The sequence below is a fragment of the Carassius auratus genome, chromosome 16 (assembly GCF_003368295.1).
Source record: "Carassius auratus strain Wakin chromosome 16, ASM336829v1, whole genome shotgun sequence".
Classification (NCBI taxonomy): domain Eukaryota; kingdom Metazoa; phylum Chordata; class Actinopteri; order Cypriniformes; family Cyprinidae; genus Carassius; species Carassius auratus.
This window is the reverse complement of record NC_039258.1, coordinates 787,074-805,964: the sequence shown is the minus strand read 5'-3', so window position 1 is coordinate 805,964 and position 18,891 is coordinate 787,074. Positions and strand designations below refer to the sequence as shown.

General features: G+C 34.7%; 1 protein-coding gene and 2 long non-coding RNA genes across 3 annotated transcripts; 1 reads left to right on the top strand and 2 right to left on the bottom strand.

Annotated features, from left to right (window-relative positions):
- Positions 1–2,655: 2,655 nt before the first annotated feature.
- LOC113115676 (uncharacterized) lies at positions 2,656–16,978 on the bottom strand. Its single transcript, XR_003293928.1, has 3 exons — positions 16,476–16,978; positions 2,968–3,052; positions 2,656–2,866 (listed from the first exon to the last, which is right to left on the bottom strand). It is a non-coding gene; the product is annotated as an uncharacterized LOC113115676 (long non-coding RNA).
- Positions 4,668–6,626, bottom strand: LOC113115677 (uncharacterized). The gene is made up of 3 exons (XR_003293929.1): positions 6,555–6,626; positions 5,228–5,391; positions 4,668–4,878 (listed from the first exon to the last, which is right to left on the bottom strand). It is a non-coding gene; the product is annotated as an uncharacterized LOC113115677 (long non-coding RNA).
- On the top strand, positions 7,004–15,354 carry rab5ab (RAB5A, member RAS oncogene family, b). The gene is made up of 6 exons (XM_026283216.1): positions 7,004–7,083; positions 9,417–9,646; positions 10,528–10,679; positions 11,248–11,370; positions 11,521–11,614; positions 13,194–15,354. The coding sequence occupies exons 2-6, from the start codon at positions 9,481–9,483 to the stop codon at positions 13,307–13,309; spliced, it is 651 nt and encodes a 216-aa protein (XP_026139001.1). The 5' UTR covers positions 7,004–7,083; positions 9,417–9,480; the 3' UTR covers positions 13,310–15,354.
- Positions 16,979–18,891: the final 1,913 nt, after the last annotated feature.

Sequence of the window (18,891 nt, the reverse complement as noted above, 5' to 3'; positions counted from 1 at the left end):
GCATCCACACAACGATTATTGCACAAATGAAACAAACCTTTCCAGAGGCAATTTCTGCTTTTATCATATTACCGAAATAATCCCATGAAAGGAGCTTTACCTCACCTGCTTTTACATGATCTGAATGAAGGCAAACTTTGAATTAAGGAGTCGCCAGGGTTTTTATAGTTGACTTAAACTAAAACTATAAAAAGTTGTTACATGAAATAAACTTGAACTAATTAAATGATACATTTCTAATAAATTGTTTATATAGTTAATAATGATATAGAAACAAAAATGTCAGAAATCCAAAAAGAATATGAACTGTTTAACTAAAATGTAAGTCAAGAGAGAAAATATAAAAAACAATTTCAAATATATAAAATAAAAAAAAACTATAAATTGCAATAATAATGAAATAACACTGGGTGTCCCGAAGCATTGCTTGCAAGTTCAAAACTAATTTCTTAAGGAACACACTTTTTAATGCAAGTCTTTATTTAATGGTGGATAATAAAATGCAATTAAATTTTGTGTTTAATTTGCACGTAGTTCACAAAGCACATTTCGAAAGCTTTCCACACATACGTCACCTGAAGGATGTCTTATGGATGCCAACTCCCAGGCTTCTTCAAACATCTCCTCAGCAAAGTTTAGACACACTTTTTGGAAAATCTTTCCAATCTATGAGTGAAACGCAATCTTTAGTCCATTTGGAATAATTGTTTAGACACCATAAAATAATTTTCAGCCCATATAGTTGATACTCCATATGTCTGATCATCTATTAAAGAGAAGCTATCAGAAGAAACTCATAGAATAGTACTTTTCTAAGTTTCATTTTCTAAGTTTTAACCCTGCAAAGCCTGACATATGAAATATATATATATATATATATATAAATGGAACAGTATATTGAACCTTCAGATAAAATATATATAGTTTACATATGTTTTTGTTGAGTATCATATTTCATTTTATAATATAGTATGATGTACAGTAGTGTAAATATGGAGGGGGAAAAAACCGGCTCAATTTCATTCAAAGGCTCAGAGAAAAATATGCAGTCTGGTGCTGATGCAGAATTAAGATGAAATGCTGATGGTTGTAATGTAAATCAATGAGATCTTTATAACAGTAAAGCAGACTATACATAAAATTATAAATATTGGTTGTCACTCTATATCTCATAAAACACCATAGTTGTTGATAACTAAATAATGGATAATCAAGTAAAATCAAATGAAGTCCAGTTAAGTGTTCATCTTGAAATATAAAAATCAGATTTCACAGCAAAAAGACAATTTGAACCATGAGCTGAAAGTAGATGTTTGTACAGTAGAAACTTTATCAAACAGAAGTCATGTTGCAGATTGCATGCAACAGGTTTCTCAGAAAAGTCTTGAGCAGATATATAATTAAGAGGCTGTAGAAATGGTTAAACAACATCTTGAAAAATAAAAGCATGGAGGTTGTTTTAAAGCTTAACTTGAAAACTGAGAAGATTCAAAAGTTTTGTGTGAGACTCTGTGTGAGCAGTTGAGGAAAGCCCACAACAGCATTGATGAGAGAAGATGAGGTGAAGAAGTTGTTCTGCACTGTTCTGGGCCTAGACAGGGTTTTTGGAGTCTTCCTGATGCCAAAAAATGCCAAAAGACTTTTTACAGGAAATATTTTGGAATTAATTATTTTGGTAGATCGGTCATGACTTCAGAGATTTTGTGAGCAAGCACATTTAATTCACCTCCTGTGAGAAAGTTCTGCTCCACCCGGTTGATTGGCAGTTTGTCTTTCCAATTAAGGATAATCAAATCAAGATTTGTATTTATTTATTTTGCTTTGATGACTTTTCAGCATAATTTTCATTAGAAATGAATGGTTAACTATGGTGCAATTCTGATTGCTCACAATATAAACTAATGGTAACAATCCTCTTAACCAATTCTCACTGTTTACTTCCATGCATATTACTAGCATACTGGCTGTTTATTAGTAGTTGAACAGTACTTAATCCTACCCCACGCCTACATTTAACAACTACCTTTCTGACTATTTATAATTAGTTAATAATGAGAATTGGAAAAAGTGTGACCAAATCAATGAGATCTTTTTAACAGTAGCAGACTTCTTTGCATTAAATGATACAAATATTAGTTGTCAGCCTACGCCTCTCAATAATACTGCATTGATATTTTAAAGCTCAGTTTTCTGATCTAAGCTCTGTAGTTTCAAAAACTAATGCAGTGCAATACAATAATGATTATGAAACAAATTAATGGTCATCAAAAGCCTAATAATCAAATTTGATACATTTCAACATGAAAAGATTATGTATGGATAATCAAGTTAACCTTCAAGTTGCTTCAGTATAATAAATGTTCATCACGAAATATTACACACTATATAAAAAAGTAATTTGTATGTTTACTTTATAAAAATTAGTAATGATTTCACAGCAAAATTACATGTGAAGGACGAGCTGAAGGTGGACATTTGTACAATTATACTAAAAGGCCTTTTACTTGCTAAAACAGACCAAAGAAAAGTGGTATAGGCCTAATTGGTAAAACTGGAAAATGTGTAGTTAAAGCAATTCAAGAACATACCTCAAGATTAACTGTCTTGAAAATAGGCTTCATTTTCTTTATTTAAAATACAACAAATGTTTTGAGCTTTGATTATAGAAAAGTCCAAGTTAAAATTTCCCAACAGTGTTTTCACACCAACCAAAAATAAACCATCAACTCTCTACGATACTGGCTGCTAATTTATTTCTGACATATCAAACTTAGAAAGTGACAGACGATTTAAATTACCAAAGCTGTCAGGTTTCATCAAGACTCCAAATGTGTGATCACTGGGAACGTTTAATGTCTCTGCAATTCTATAAATTAATGCACAGACAGAAAAGATGATTTACACAGTGGCAGAAAACTGTGAAAATATCATTAGTATTTAACAAAAATGCTCTTAACCATGACTTACGGATCATGAACTTTTGCGTGTTTGAAGCCAAGCCTTCTCTCTGAAGTCGTCGCAGCGGTTGGAAACTAATTTTGTGCTGTTGTGCCTGAAGACATGAAGATTAATTAATTGCTCATTTCTGATAATGTTGTCATTCACATTGCTATATTAGTTGTCATTAGGGGCTTATTTAGAAAAACTTGAAAAAAAATATGGATTGTCATTAAAAACAGAATACTGAAGATTACAGACATTCAAAATAGCTGTCAAAATAGTTAAAATTACAACATTGTTACCTTTCTGGAGGCATAATGTTATTCCAAAATGCATTCATTCAGCTACAACTGACAATGCAATTAATCTCTGATTTTCTTGATGCTTGTGCTGAGATTAAGAGTGGGGTGAATGACCCAATACTCCCCTGCAGATTGTGCTATGTGTGTACTGTATATATTAGGGCTGGGCAAGTTAACAGATTATCACATCAACACATTAATGCTGACAATTATTTTATGAATGCTCCCGATAAAATGATTTAGGCTAAGCATCAACATAACATGAAGTGAAGTGACATGCGGCCAAGTATGGTGACCCATACTCGGAATATGTGCTCTTCATTTAACCCATCCAAATGCACACACATAGAGTAGTGAACACACACACACACACACCTTGAACACACACTCGGAGCAGTGGGCAGCCATATTGCCCTGGGAAGAGAGCCCTGTACATTCACAGGCAAAATCCCAACTTGTACCAACGTGGTGCCCAGCTAGCACCCCAACCCCAAATGGTGGAAACTTCATGTGTGTATGGTGTGTGGGGAACCGGTAAACTCAAACTCATCGTCTCACAGCTTGATGGACATGATTACGGAGGAGATTCCTTCTACGAGACACCTATAGGCTCTTAAAAAGCCAGAGTTTTTGAAATCTAAAACACAGCTTAAGGATTGAGTCTGTCTCAGTTTGTTCTGTTTCTTCATGCCATTCCATACAGACTGATGATGATGATGAGATCTGATCTCTGTGTGGAGCACTTGCTGTTGTCAGACTCATTCTGCAAACAAAGTCCTCACTGGATTACAATTAATGGCAAAAATAATGTTTGGAAATGTAAACTGATATTACTGACACAATACAGCAACAGATAGAAATAACTGACTTAAAACTATTTTTTTTGTTGGTGAAAATACTAGTGGCCTAAGACTTTTGCACAGTACTGTAGATTATATAGAATATAGATTTTATTTTTTTTATAAAGATTAAGTCTCCTTCTCACCAAGGCTGCATTATTTGATCAAAATATATATTTTTTTAAAAGGTTACAACAATTTTCTATTTTAATATATTATAAAATGTAATGTATTCCTGTGATGTAAAGCTAAATTTTCTCCATAATTACTTTAATCTTTACCGTGGTCCTTCAGAAATCATTCCAATATGATGATTTGCATAGCAGTTTGTTCAATTATTAATAATAGTTATTATAATCGGTCTTGAAAATGTTGTTTGCTGCTTAATATCTTTGTAATAAAAAGAAAGAAAAAAAGTAATAACTTTTTCAGGACTTTTATTATAAAAAAAAAGTGAAATAATTTTAAATAGCAGTGTAAAGAATAAAATACACACACGCACACACACACATACAGACATACATTACATTTAACAATATAAACATTTAAATTTAATTTGAAAATAGAAATATGAAATCCCCTTAAATCAATGCAATAAATCACTGTATGTTCAGATCTTCAGCTATTAAGAAAAATATACAGTAAGTTAAGGTGCATGTGTGTGTGTGTGTGTATACGTTTACATTAGTGATTCACAGGGCCACCGCAGAGATCTGGAGATGGTTCTCCCATCATTGTAATGAGGCGTTGGGACACCAAACCTACCATCTCTCCTATAGTGATTGCAGCTGTGCTTTCTGTCAACACAAAAAAACAAATGCAACCAAAAGCTGTCCATCTGAGTTTTCTGAAATGATGCCAAAATAACCACAAGAGAAAAAGACAACAACAACAAAAATGCAAGGTTTAAGCACAGACTGAGATCTTTAAATGATCTGCGATCTGACGGACCTACAAAATAGGATCGGTGTGAGCGAGCTTATGGCCCTCATACGCTCCCTTCTTCACTTGATGTGTGGTTTTGGGTGGATTGATAACCTCATCGCCGTTAGACACAGCATTTAAAAGAATTCAGAGATTTGTTGTTTATTTTGATTATTGAGTCTATACATGACTATGCTAGTGAAGTTTCACTATTACTCTTACACTGGAGCGTTGTAACACCAAAAGTGGTTTTCTCATCATCGAGCCAGCTTGGTAAACCAGGGCCTTGAACTTCTGACCTCCCAAGAGGAGTTTTTTTTTGATAGTCGGCATAACTGACTTCTTGAAAATGATGTTTTCGGTGTGGGATTGATCACTAATCCAGCCTGAAAATGCATGCATACAGTGAACAATCAACACATTTTTTCCATCCATTACATTTGAAACAAAGAAAAAATATTCATGGGATTTTTTTAAAGTATAAAATGGACTTGGTTTTTCTAAACATTTAATATTTTGAGTGAAATATAGGACTGGTTAACCACAAGTTAAAACCGTTTAAACATGAAGCAGTGAGAAGGAATATGGTCACTAAAACAATTTGACATGATGACTGTCTTTACATTAATGGATGATTTAGTGTTCACACCATAGACTAGTGAGCAGGCAATATCAGGATCATTTGGATACCCCAGTGTGAATGCCCCCTTAATTGTGATGATTTTGACCCACCAATTCACGTTCTCAAAAAATTAGAATATGATAACATGCCAATCAACTAATCAACTCAAAACACCTGCAAAGGTTTCCTGAGCCTTCAAAATGGGCTCTCAGTTTGTTTCACTAGGCTAAACATGGGGATGACTGCTGATCTGACCGTTGTCCAGAAGACAATCTTTGACACCCTTTAAAAGAAGGGTAAACCACAAAAATCCATTGCCAAAGAATCTGGCTGTTCACAGAGTGCTGTATCCAAGCATGTTAACAGAAAGTTGAGTGGAAGGAAAACGTATGGAAAAAGATAACAACCAACCGAGAAAACCGCAGCCTTATGAGGACAGTCAAGCAAAATCGATTCAAGAATGAGTGAACTTCACAAGGAATGGACTGAGGCTGGCGTCAAGGTATCAAGAGCCACCACACACAATTGGTGGGTTTTTTGTTAAATGGGAGTAAAAAGATCACCACACTTAAAAGAACCAGAGACTAAAACAGCTTTAGTCTGTGTGCATTTAATTTAATACAAGTTTCACAATTTTAGTTGAATTACTGAATTAAATGAACTCTTCCAAGACAAAAATTCCGTAAAACTGGTTGCATAATTAAAGTTAAGAAATCTAAGATCTAAACTTCCCCTGAAAAATAATTAGTCATACCGCGCGGGTGTTTGGAAACGTGTCTCTGCGTCTCCAGGTGGAGACTGATGCCTACACACTCACACATTTAATGTAGATTTACTTACAACCAATTAACCATCCAAACAAAAATCAGCTTTACAACAGCAGCACTAATTACAATGCCTTACAAACATGTAGCGGTGTTTGTTTACCTTTCCGTCAGACAACGCGCTGAAATGCGGCGTCAAGTGGATAATGACGCCAGCCTCTCAGACGTCCACCTGTCAGAAAGTCGATTTCCAAATGAAGAGAGTTTGTTTTATATTCTAAAATTATCCTGTGTCTATTATCTACCTGCAACAAAGACCTAAGTTGCCAATGCGCTTTTAATGGGGAAAAAGACTCGTTAAAATTTTCTAAGACTTGTTTTCCAGAGAAAAAAGAAGTTTTAAAAAGGCTAATTAACTACTAACAATGAATAGCTATACATGGCTGAAATATGATTTTAGTGAATTTCAAATGTTACATTTAATGTGCAATATAATAATGATGATGATGATAGTAATAAAAAAATCTCTGTATACAAAATTATAATCCTGTGTTTTATGACCATACAATTTGTTATGAGCGTTGGTCTGATTGGCCGGTTTGTCTGCGATGAGTCTGACGTCAGACCAGTCATCCGATCCGTCATCATCAGTTCTGATGTAAAAGGGGAAGTTGGGAGGAACAGAGAGGAAGGTATGAGTCTCTGGGCTTTAAAAAATTTTAAGGTTATGGTAATTTGGATGTTTTTTGGCTTGTTTTTGAAACACTGTTGTCAAGTTATTTCCGATTTCTTGCATTTTAACTGTTTATTTATGAGGTGTCACGCTCAGTGCTGTATGTGCGAGCATAGCGCGCGGCCTGTTTTTCTCTTAGCATTAGCACCATTAGCTTTTAGGAAAAGCTTTTAGGCACCCGTTAAAGTGCCGATCAAAACACCGTCGGAACACGATTGTCATTGAGTTGACTGTGTGTTAACGTGTGTGTATTAGAGAGAAACATACAATATCATTAGCACAGTTAGCATCACAAGCTAACAGGCAACTCCAGCTTCATATCGTGCCATTAAATAAACATGTACGATTAAATAATTAAGTGATTTTGTTATCGCTCTGACAGTCAACACGGCATGAATCGATCAAAGCCTGCTGCGGTTTCTTTTGAAGAGCCAGATTTGACTTGTTGCAGATTATGCTAAACGTCAAATAAGTAACGTTAACGTTTTATCAATCATGTTTATTTAATTTGAGCATATCCTATAAATTCTGATGTGAAATGTAAATTGCTATTTACAGTTGAGCACAAAACAAGCATTCATTGATTAGCGTCAATAATTGACCTGTTATTTTCTATATCACATAAGATATCACAGGGTTGTGTGTAAACTATGTATAGTTAGAATGTAATGTAGGCATTTGGAGGTGAACCAGACTCAAAGGGACTTGGGCTGTGTTTGAATAGCATACTGGCACACTATTCTTACAGTTTCTGCAGTATATATGGTGTGTGTACATTATGGAAGTTTTCTTTTGAATGTCCTACTATATTTTACTTTCACAATACTACAAAAACACCTGAAAAGTATACACCAAAAAGTGTAAAACTTGTATGTCCACATTACTTCAGTGTGTAGACTCAAGAGTATAGAAAGTAATAGTCTAGTAATCTTGACAAACTATATATCATTGGAAAGCTTAAAGACTGTAGTTTTGATATATTTAATGAGTGATTTTTGAAACATTTTACAGAGCAAGTGCAATTTATTAATATGCAAGAAGAGTACTCAGAGCAATCGAGTGCATTCTGACCTTTACCTTTAAATAATGATGCATAGATGAAGTCATGAAAAATCTCATCTAGTGTGTTCAAAAGATAACATCCATTGTATTTTTTGAGAGAGAAAAAAAGGTCTAAAAGTCTTTTGAATATATAGAAAAAACAATAGATGATCCTTTTTTGATGCATTGTGAACTATAACGCAAGTCCAGGGTTCTCGTAGCATAACTTGCGTGTTTTTTGAGGTTGAATTGAAATCAAATAATGCCATACTGACCCTTAATACTTCTGATTGCGATGTCTACTTGTTTCAGGTCACTCAAACCACTTATGGGTTAATGAAGGAGCCCTTAAATGGTTACTAATGGGGTTTGATGGTCATTAGTGGAAAAGCTTGGTACTACGCCCAAACAATCTCACTGAAAGCTCTTTTTTTGAGAGATCAACCTCAAATTTGGAACATAACTTGTTCAGAATTTCAGTTTTTAGAGTAAAGCATGTTTTCTAAAATATGATTTATATAAAATATAAATATTTGAATTATTATATTTTATCTTTTCATAAGCTTAAACTTCCATAACTTTTGTTATATAATCCTTATAACTTTATCACTTCTACAATAATCTGCTTTAAAAAGAGACCAACCGCAAGTCTGTGGACCAAATCATTCAAAATCTATTTTTTTCATAATTCTGACATGTCAATTTAATGTTTTGTCATAATTACGTCCATTTCATAATTATAATAATCTAATTGATGTTTTTCTCATGTAGTAGAAATGTCCTTCCATAGAACACAGTAATCAGTATGTAACAAGCTAGTATCCCATCCCCTTCATGGCTTTGGTTTTAAGGATGTCAGTGGGTTTTTGGGTCAAAGCACAAAGGATATTTAAGGCTTAACATCGTGGCAGTTCCTAAACAATGTCTGTTGTCTATGATTTAGTCATGTGACCACACTGGTATGGATTTAATTGATGGCATGACAAACAACACAATAGATGTTCTTACTATATCAGTGTTACAGTCTCATAGATTATAATACATGAACTGAAGATCTGGGTCTCTCTCAACTCACAGGATTATGCTTAATACAGAAAACAGCATATTGTTACTAATTGGCCACTAACGTAAATTGTGCAACTCTTGTTATCCTCAGCTTGTATTTGGCTTACCAAGACACCCCGATATATTACATTACGTAATAGTGTTATCTTACGAGCGGTACTGGATTATTAATGTTTATTCCCGCAGATCTGGGAGCGATCGTTTGAGAAGCACCTCTTGACTTCAGTACAGGGGATTGGGGCTTAGGGTCATGGCAGGAAGAGGCGGAGCAACGAGACCTAACGGGCCGAACGCTGGCAACAAAATCTGTCAGTTCAAACTAGTGCTCCTGGGAGAGTCCGCTGTGGGGAAGTCAAGTCTAGTCCTACGCTTTGTAAAAGGACAGTTTCATGAGTTCCAGGAAAGCACAATAGGAGGTAAGACGAGCATTATATTGCCTGTTTATAATAACCCATATCTCATGTGATGCTAATGCACTTATGCATGGACAGTTTGACCAAATATCAGACATTACAGTAATGGTATAGTGTATATATAATATATATATATATATATATATATATATATATATTGCTAGAAATAATAAGAAAAAAGAAAAGCCATACTCTTCCATATGAATAGCTGAGAGATTTTATTATCACTCTGATTGTTACAGTAAACAAAATATTAGCTAATCAAAGCCTGCTGTGGTTTGTTTTCACAAGTCGTGCTTTATCAAATCTTTATTTAATTTGATACTGTATATCGATAGGCAGTACAACCAAAATTGTGTTATTGTAATGGTTCTAGTCTTACTACCAAAATTATATTACAGTAACGGTATGTCCCTATATAACTTATTTTTACTGTCTTTTAACTTGTGGATGGGAAGGATGACCAAAATTGTATATTATAGTAGTAATGAGATTGGTGGCATACGAATGTTTCATGAATCACATGTGAACTCTGTCGTAAATTGATTTGTGTCCACTGATCTGCTCTCATTTCTATGTTAGATTAATAAATGAGGCCCATGATGAGCCAATGGTTAACTATGAGAACCAGATAAATAACTAATATTATAAAATATAATTAACTGTAAATTCTGATTTGAAGAGCCACATTTGTCATTGTAATTGTCATAAGTAAATATACACAATGAAAGCAGTAAACAGCACAGAGAGTTTTTAGTTATCAACACACAACGGCTAAACATTTCTACCATTGGTATGTGCGGTCATACTGCCCAGCCCTAATTACAAGCAATTACCAGATACTGATGGCAAGATCTGACCCGTCTCTGTCCTCTCTCCACTAGCTGCCTTCTTGACTCAGACAGTATGTTTGGATGACACAACAGTGAAGTTTGAGATCTGGGATACAGCTGGCCAGGAGCGTTACCACAGTCTGGCCCCGATGTATTACAGAGGAGCGCAGGCGGCCATAGTGGTGTATGACATCACTAATGAAGTGAGTGTTTACTCTGCAGCTTAATTGACAGTTAAGTCACATTTATTTATAAGGGATTATATACACAACACAGATGCATAATACAGTAATAAATGGGAAATTAACATAAAGGTGTCTTCAAATGAGAAAAATGCACATTTTGCTCTCAACATTCAGTTTTAGTAAGTTCTGTGTTTGTTCAGATCTACAGAAACCGCTTTACAGAAGACAACAGTGTTGTTGTTTAGCTCAAGACAGTTCAATGTCAATTCAGTTTAGTTTAAGTCCAAATAGAGCATTTGTTGAAACTAAGCTAAAGTTTAAAATCCTTTCAGAAAACTTGCAACCTGAGTGTGAATGTTGTGAAGTGGCGTTACTCATTTCACATGCAAAAGAGGTTTTTTATATGAATACAAAAAAGATCCCAATTAATTCAGCGTGAGGTTGAAAAATGGTTTTGAAAAAGTTTGGGATCTGTGAGGAAAAATAACTATGACAAAAGGCATGATATGTTCCCTTTTAAAACAAACAAGAAAGCTCTGAATCCAGGAAATGCTTTACAGATATGCATGTTTTTTTCTTCTTTCAGGAATCATTTGCACGTGCGAAAAACTGGGTGAAAGAACTTCAGAGACAAGCCAGTCCAAATATTGTAATAGCTTTGGCTGGAAACAAGGCAGACCTTGCCAACAAGAGAGCGCTGGACTTTCAGGTTTGCTGTGTTTAAGCAGCCACAGAGGAGCAGACACTTCCTGTTGGCTTTACAAATGAGATGTGCAACGGTTTATAAACAAACATGCCGCGCAGACTTCCAGTTGATTAGAACAGTCTGTTTAGAGTGACTTCTTTTTTGGCTTTACAGGATGCACAGTCATATGCAGATGACAACAGTTTGCTCTTTATGGAAACATCAGCAAAGACTTCAATGAACGTGAATGAGATTTTTATGGCCATTGGTAAGTTTATCAACCAGTTTGATTCATTCAGGAGTTTAGAATCGGTATGATTTTTAGTGTTTATGAAAGAACACATTTTTATGTCTGCTCAATGAAAATACAGCAAAATTATGGAAGCACATGGATAGCAAAAGTTATAATATTGAAATGTAATATGCAAAATGACAATGCAATGTAAAGTGGCAATGTATTTACTTACAATTACCCATACATGTAAGAAACATTTAGTGCAAAATTAAAATGAAAATTCAATTATATAAAATTTACATTTGCCAGTACTACACTAGATTTAATATATAAACTAATAACATATTTTAATGCTTTATAAGTTGCAAAATTAAAATATAAATTTTATAATTATAATTTTAAAAGCATTAAATTATAATTTTACTAGTTTTTGCTTCATATCTAATCAATTTGGTTAATACAATTTCATTTTAATTTTGCAACTTAAAGATTTAAAAAAAAATTAATTTACATATTAAAACTAGTATAGAAAATGGCAAATGTAATTTAATTGTGTGTGTTATATATATATTTATTATCATATATATATATATATATATATATATGATAATAAATGTTAATATAATAAAATCTTCATTTTGCATTAAATGTTGCACATACGTATGGGAAAATGTACATTTAGATACAGAAGTTTTACATATTGCATAGTCATTTTGCATATTACATTTCAAAATGGATTTTGCTACCCATATTCTTCCATGTAAAACCAGTAATATTTTAAAATAATTTGTAATTTATTCCTGTGATGCGCAGCTGTATTTTCAGCCTCATTACTCCAGTCTTGGTGTTACCTGGAATATCTGGTTACACTCAAGAAAATGGGTCGAAGTTTAGAAGTACATTGGGTTGTTAATGCCATTTTTATATTTAATGAACAGTTCACCATAAATTCTAATATGCTGGAAATTTTCTCAGTTTGTTTCTTCATTTAAAGGAAGATCACATGTGCTAAAACATTTGCCATATTTAAATCTGAACTCAGAAAACTAAACTGTTTAGCTGTGTATTTACTGAAAGAGCACTGTCCCATTATTATTTTTTTTAAATTTAGAATCATTTTCTGTTCGTAACTGTTTTAATTCATTTTAAATCATTTAAAAAAAAATCTAACTTTTTATTGTTGTGGTTATTTTTTATTATCATTTTAAGTCCTTATGTTAAGCACTTTTAATTAACATGGTGAATGAAATGTTCCTTATAAAAAATTCCATCACTTGCTCACCAACGGATCCTCTGCAGTCAATGGGTGCCGTCAGAATGAGAGTCCAAACAGCTGATAAAAACAACAATATAAAGTTTTTCACTTCACAGGATGTTAACTGATGGACTGGAGTGGTGTGGATTATGATGTTTTTGGACCTTCAATCTGACGGCACCCATTGACTGATAAGCAGTGACGCTATCTTTCTACTGAATCGGTTACAATAATAATACAAATGGATGGCTTGAATAAACAAGTCAAATTTTAATTTTGAAAATTATAACCTTTAGCTTGCAAACATAATGAAACATCATTGCTTATATTTACAAAAAATGTGTTTTTGCCTCTTAGCAAAGAAACTACCCAAGAGCGAGCCCCAGCCTGCAGGTGCCAGCACAGGACGCAGCAGAGGTGTGGATCTAACAGAAACAGCACAGCCTGCGAAAGGTTCCTGCTGTAGCAACTAAACGCCGATGGTCCTCACCTCCTAACCAACCGCATCACATCTGGACACGGGGCTCCTCCTTCCAAACCCTCGCTCCCTGGATTAGCTAAAGACTCTGTATAGCTGTGTTTCTAATACTTTTTTTTACTTTTTATTTTTAAGAAAAAAAAATATGTAAATCAGTCTACTGGATGCATGTATCACTACAAATGCTAAATACATATTTTAACTTAATTCTGCAGGAGAACAAACCTGGATGAAAGTGCACGAGAGAGTGAATTGAGTGTGTTTGTATGTGGAACTGATTACCTTATAACCAGGCCCAGGCGCAATCTGCAGATGTTTTCTGCAAAAATGGACTAAAGCAATGTGTTAAACGAAGCTATCCTTTGTGGTAACTGTAAACATAATCAAATTAGCAAACTAATAAACTTCATGAATGCATTACAGTTCTGTGGAAATCTGCATGCAGATTTCGTGTAGGCCTGCTTAGGATTCAAAAATGAATCTGAGCTATTTAACAAAAACACCAGATCCCCACCTTCTCCGTCAGCAGCCGGTCTAAGTTGGTTTTGGGTTGTAGTTTGGATGCAGTAGCTTCATATTCTAGTAAGGCATTCCTTAGTGCATCTTCGGTGTCCTCAATACACCACATATTGCAGTATGGCCATGATATTGAGAATATTGGGCTTTCATGAGCGTGACTCAAAGTCGTCCAGCTCTTTGGCAGAAGGGATCTTACAAATGTCTTGTTGAATCGATATATATACACATGTTTTTTGGGTATAAGAACAAATCAAGGAAGGCAGACGGTAGAATTTGTTCAGCCTGCTTGATGAATGATCTCAACTCTGTTTTATGCTTATACATTTATTGCCAGGCCCAGATGGACTTGTGTATTTTCTGGGGCAAAATCTACTGAATTCTGAGGATTCAAATGCTAAAACGGGCTCAGTGGATTTCATGTTTATTGGTAGCTGTGCATATAAAATCATTTATTTTGCAAAAGTATTTAATTATAGAAAAGCATGCAGGGGTTGGTATGTAAGCCCATTTCCACCACAAAATTCTGACTTTTCTCACAGCTGAGAAATATAAACTCAGAACTGAAAGATATAGTCTTGGAAATTTATACACACATTTTGGTACAGTGCACAATTCTGACTTTTTCCCCCTCAGAATTTTATTCTTTATTAAATAAATCTGAATTACAAAATATAATCTGTGCATTGAAAGTCCAAAAAACCTTTATTCTTATCCCATGTTGGAGACATGCTTCCATGTGTCAAAGCGTGACCATCTGAATCCTGCACAATATCTATGTGGGCCTGGTAATCATCAATTAAAAACTAAACAAGAAAGAAATTATTTCTCAGACATGAATCTTTCCCTGCATTTTTTTTTATTGTAATCTTACTGGAAGTCATGAGCAAACTGTAAGCGCCTGATTAGGTCAGTGATGCAGTGCAGTTTTGTGTTTTCACATGTACTCTGAAGACTAAAGGCGTGTGTTTGTGGGCAGATTTTAATGATACCTGCGGTCAGACATAGACTCGGTGAGAGCTTTTGCTTCAAAACATGACTTGGAGATCTTCCAGTGTTTTGTGGGCAGAAACAAACCCTGCATGTCTGCATCATTTAGGTGTGCGTGCCATGACGGACAGTAATTTGCACACTGTACAGCCTCTCATAAATCCTACTATCAGTTTGAAGTTTATTTTAACGGAGAATCATGTTTAAATGATGGTCTTTTGAAATGTTAGTAGTGTTTCAAATGAACTTGATATTTAGTCAATGTCTTGTACCTTCTCTCAAAATGCTTGATGCTTTTATTTCGAAGAACCTATTATATTGCACAATTTTGAGTTACATTTTTTTTTTTAATTTCTAATTATAAAATTGTGGCTGTCAGTTGTATACAGTGGACATTATAAAACTCCTGAAGTACCACAGGTAGCTGTGGTCAGCAGATGTTCAGATTCAGCAGCATAATGCATTAACACCGAGGGACTGATAAATTTTTAATGTCCAGGTACTAGTATATTTCCAATAAAGGGTATACATACATGCTTTGAACGTTTAATTCAGGTGGTTTTGATTCCAGCTCAGTAACATTTGTCTGATACATGCATTTGGAATATAAATATCCTGGACACCAGCAATTCCCTCAGATGAGTTACAGTTCTTGCAGTATCAAGACTGGTCATCAAATTTAGTAGTGTTTCCAAAATTTTTGGCTTATCCTGTTAAAGATTCCTCCTCTTCCACTGCGACTGAGAAGTTTCAGTCAACTCGCTTTTCCAATCCAGAGCATGTCTTCCAAATTCAATGTTCCTCCCTCCATACTCAATCACTAAATAATCCAGAAAAAAAAAAAAAACGGTTCCAACTGCATCTTCATCCAGCATCACCTGTAAACCAACTGAGACCAAGGTGAGCAGTTTGGTGGAGACTCTGGCAGTAAGCAGCAGATGACTTTCTCAGCCTTTAAGGTCAACAAAGTTCAACTGAACTTAAAACCAGCAAAGCAAATGAGGTCCGAACATCTTCTCAAACAAATCCTGGACCCTGCATTTCATCCTGAACTCAGTCTCCATTTTTATGAAGGTCTCTTGGCTACACTCATTATATTAGTTTTACTGTGTGGCACTTTAGGTAATAGCATTTGCTAAATGACCACTCAACTATATCATAGCTATACTCTTTAATACATAGGATTCAAAAGGGCCGATGCAATAGAACAACCACTTTTTAAATCAAGTACGCTCAAAGTACTTTTAGTTAAGCACTGCCCTGAAATCCACTGAATACAGTGCTATAACATGCACCATCAGCTTTCCTTCACAATTCATATGATAGGCCTATTTTTCTGTAAATCCTGCAAGTGGCACAGAAATGACACACTTTCAGTGTCTTATCCAGGTCTAGATCTTTGGCTAAAAACACCAAAGCCAAAGTGCAATACTGCACCCAGAGCAAAAAAAAAAGTCAGTGTTTGATGTGCAGGCTGTGTTTAGATTGAGAAACGATGGTATGAAGGAAGGTTTTCGCCCTATAAGAGGCTACAACATCGTTATAGTAATAGTTGTGTATATGCAGATTTATTGGTTTGTTGAACCCTTTGTGACGCGCTTTCCATGCATGCATTTAAAACTCAATTTTGAAACCATTTATACGCTTTCCCTTACCTGCATGTGCTCCTCCTATCCAGCAGATGGCAGCATGACGCTTTCCCAGCTCTGGTCTATGTGCTAGTGGTTTGTCTTCAGAAAACTCACAGTTGAGTTTACTCGGTAACAGTGATTTAAAAAGTTTTCTGTGTGAGTCTCTTTGGGCTTTTCCACATGAGCTCCACTGCAGCTCCAGTCAGACTGAATCAGGGTCATTTGGTGTGCAGCAGGTGATGCAAATTACCCAGAGGCCATTGTGGTTTGTGTGAATCAAAATCAATATGCATGCAAATTGGGCATGACCCAATTCATCTGGGTCGATCCGACTCGTTCTTACAAGTAGCCAATCACTGATTCAGAAAGCACTCAGAGATAACAGACTACAGAAGAGAAAAAGTTCAAGTAGCATAGGAATTAATTTGGATTAATCTGTTCATTGTTTACAGGATTTCATCTTCATGCTTTTTGCATCTTCTCACAAAATGTGCACCTTTGTATTGTTATGACAACTATTTAATAAATATTCGACAAATCTAGTTTTGACTTCAATGAATAAATTAACTTAAACTACAGATCAGCTCCATCTATTGAAGATAGATTTAGAAAATAATCAAAATTGAGGAGCCATTTTTAGCTGGTGCTACAGTAGGACCTACTGAAAATGAGAAATATAATCTAAAAACCCCAAACATGTTTCTACATAAAATACATTAGGCTACATATTAGCCTACTCAAATAAAACACAAAATATAACCACAGTTATCTAAAATTGTTTAAACATTTATGTTTACAAAATTCTATTGATCATCTCTAGTTAATTTCTTGAAATGCTGCTATTTTCGAAATTAATAACAAGTGTGACTTGTTTTGTCCAGTGTCTTGAGAATCAGCAATATTAGAGGCAGAAGCTTCGGAAGTTCAATTATTGCTTCTGTGAACGTTCAGACATTGAAACAACAAGGTGACATTGTGGACATCTGAGTTGTTTTCTGCCAAGATATGCATCTCCTGTCGCGCTTGTCACCCGCAGCCCTGAGATGACATCACGCTGACAGTCCTATTAAGATGATAACTCTGACCGCCGCATATATTACTGTCACTCCACTCCCCGCTCCATCCCCTCTGAATGAAAAGAACCAGAGGACTGTGTCAAACAGGCCTCGTCGCAGAGAGGGTGTCAGATATCTGTAAGGTGAGCAGATTTTTGAAGACTCAAAACGGGACAGACAGGAGGGTGGAGGGTGTTCCTGTGAAATCTTCATGGGGGGTGAAAATGTGACAGGGGTACAAAAGAGTTTTTCATTTTAGTTGATGTCATTTTACTTTCTTCCTGGCACAATTGATATTGTTAACTAAAACTATTATACAAATTGGTAATTGAAATAATTCTGAAATAAAATAAAATATAACTATTAAATGCAAACTTATAACTGAACAAATTAGAAAAGCACTGATATTAAGAGGAAATAATAAATAAATAAATAAACCGAAAACATTTTTGAAAATACTGATAAGAAAAAATCACAAAAGTATATGAAAAAATTATTTACAAATTAAACTAAAAACTGAAAATATGAAAACAAAAGTTAATTGAGAATATTAACTAAATATATAGATTTTTTTTCTATTGAGTTTATTCTAATTTTGGACAGAACGGACTGCAAATAATATATATATATAATTATTATTTTCTCCAGATTTATATCTGAATTTACATTTAGGCTAAATCAGACTATTGCAAATATGTGAATGCAACTTCTCAACATTGCAATGCTACACACTATCCATGCATTGTTTCATTCTGTTCTGATTCCATGCATTATTTCATTCTGGAATTAATTAGTCAAAACAGACCTTGTAAAACTGAGAATGTTAGATAAACTGGGACACCTGGTCACCCTAAGTATCTACCCCATAATAAACTTACAAAAACATTTATGTGCTTGTTGAACAATTCCGTGTTATGCAAAAAAAAAAAAAAAAAAAAAAAGGAGCCATCTTTTAAAAATATCTCCTTACCAGCTACTTGACTCCATTCTAGAACCCAACACCAATCCAGTCAATTCCTGATGAATAAAATCTCTGTTTTCTCATTAAAATCCTGTTTCAATCAGATATATATATGAATAAGTAAAATGTGTTGGAGATGTCAAGGACAGTTCACAGGACTGAAATAGCCTTTTCATAAGATGTCATATGTCATGTTATCCTATGCAATAAATTACAATCTAAACATGCACGCATTTGTCATTTTCACATTTCCCGAAATAGGTCCTGATCCGTTTGGAAACAGCCATCCTCAGAACCAAAACCGCTGTTACTGTGATGCATAAAGCCTTAGCAACAGTCAGACAGTGTGAATAACTCACATCACGCCTGTAAAAACACTCTTTATCTCTTTATGGAAATGAACTGGAAACATCTGAAGCGATTT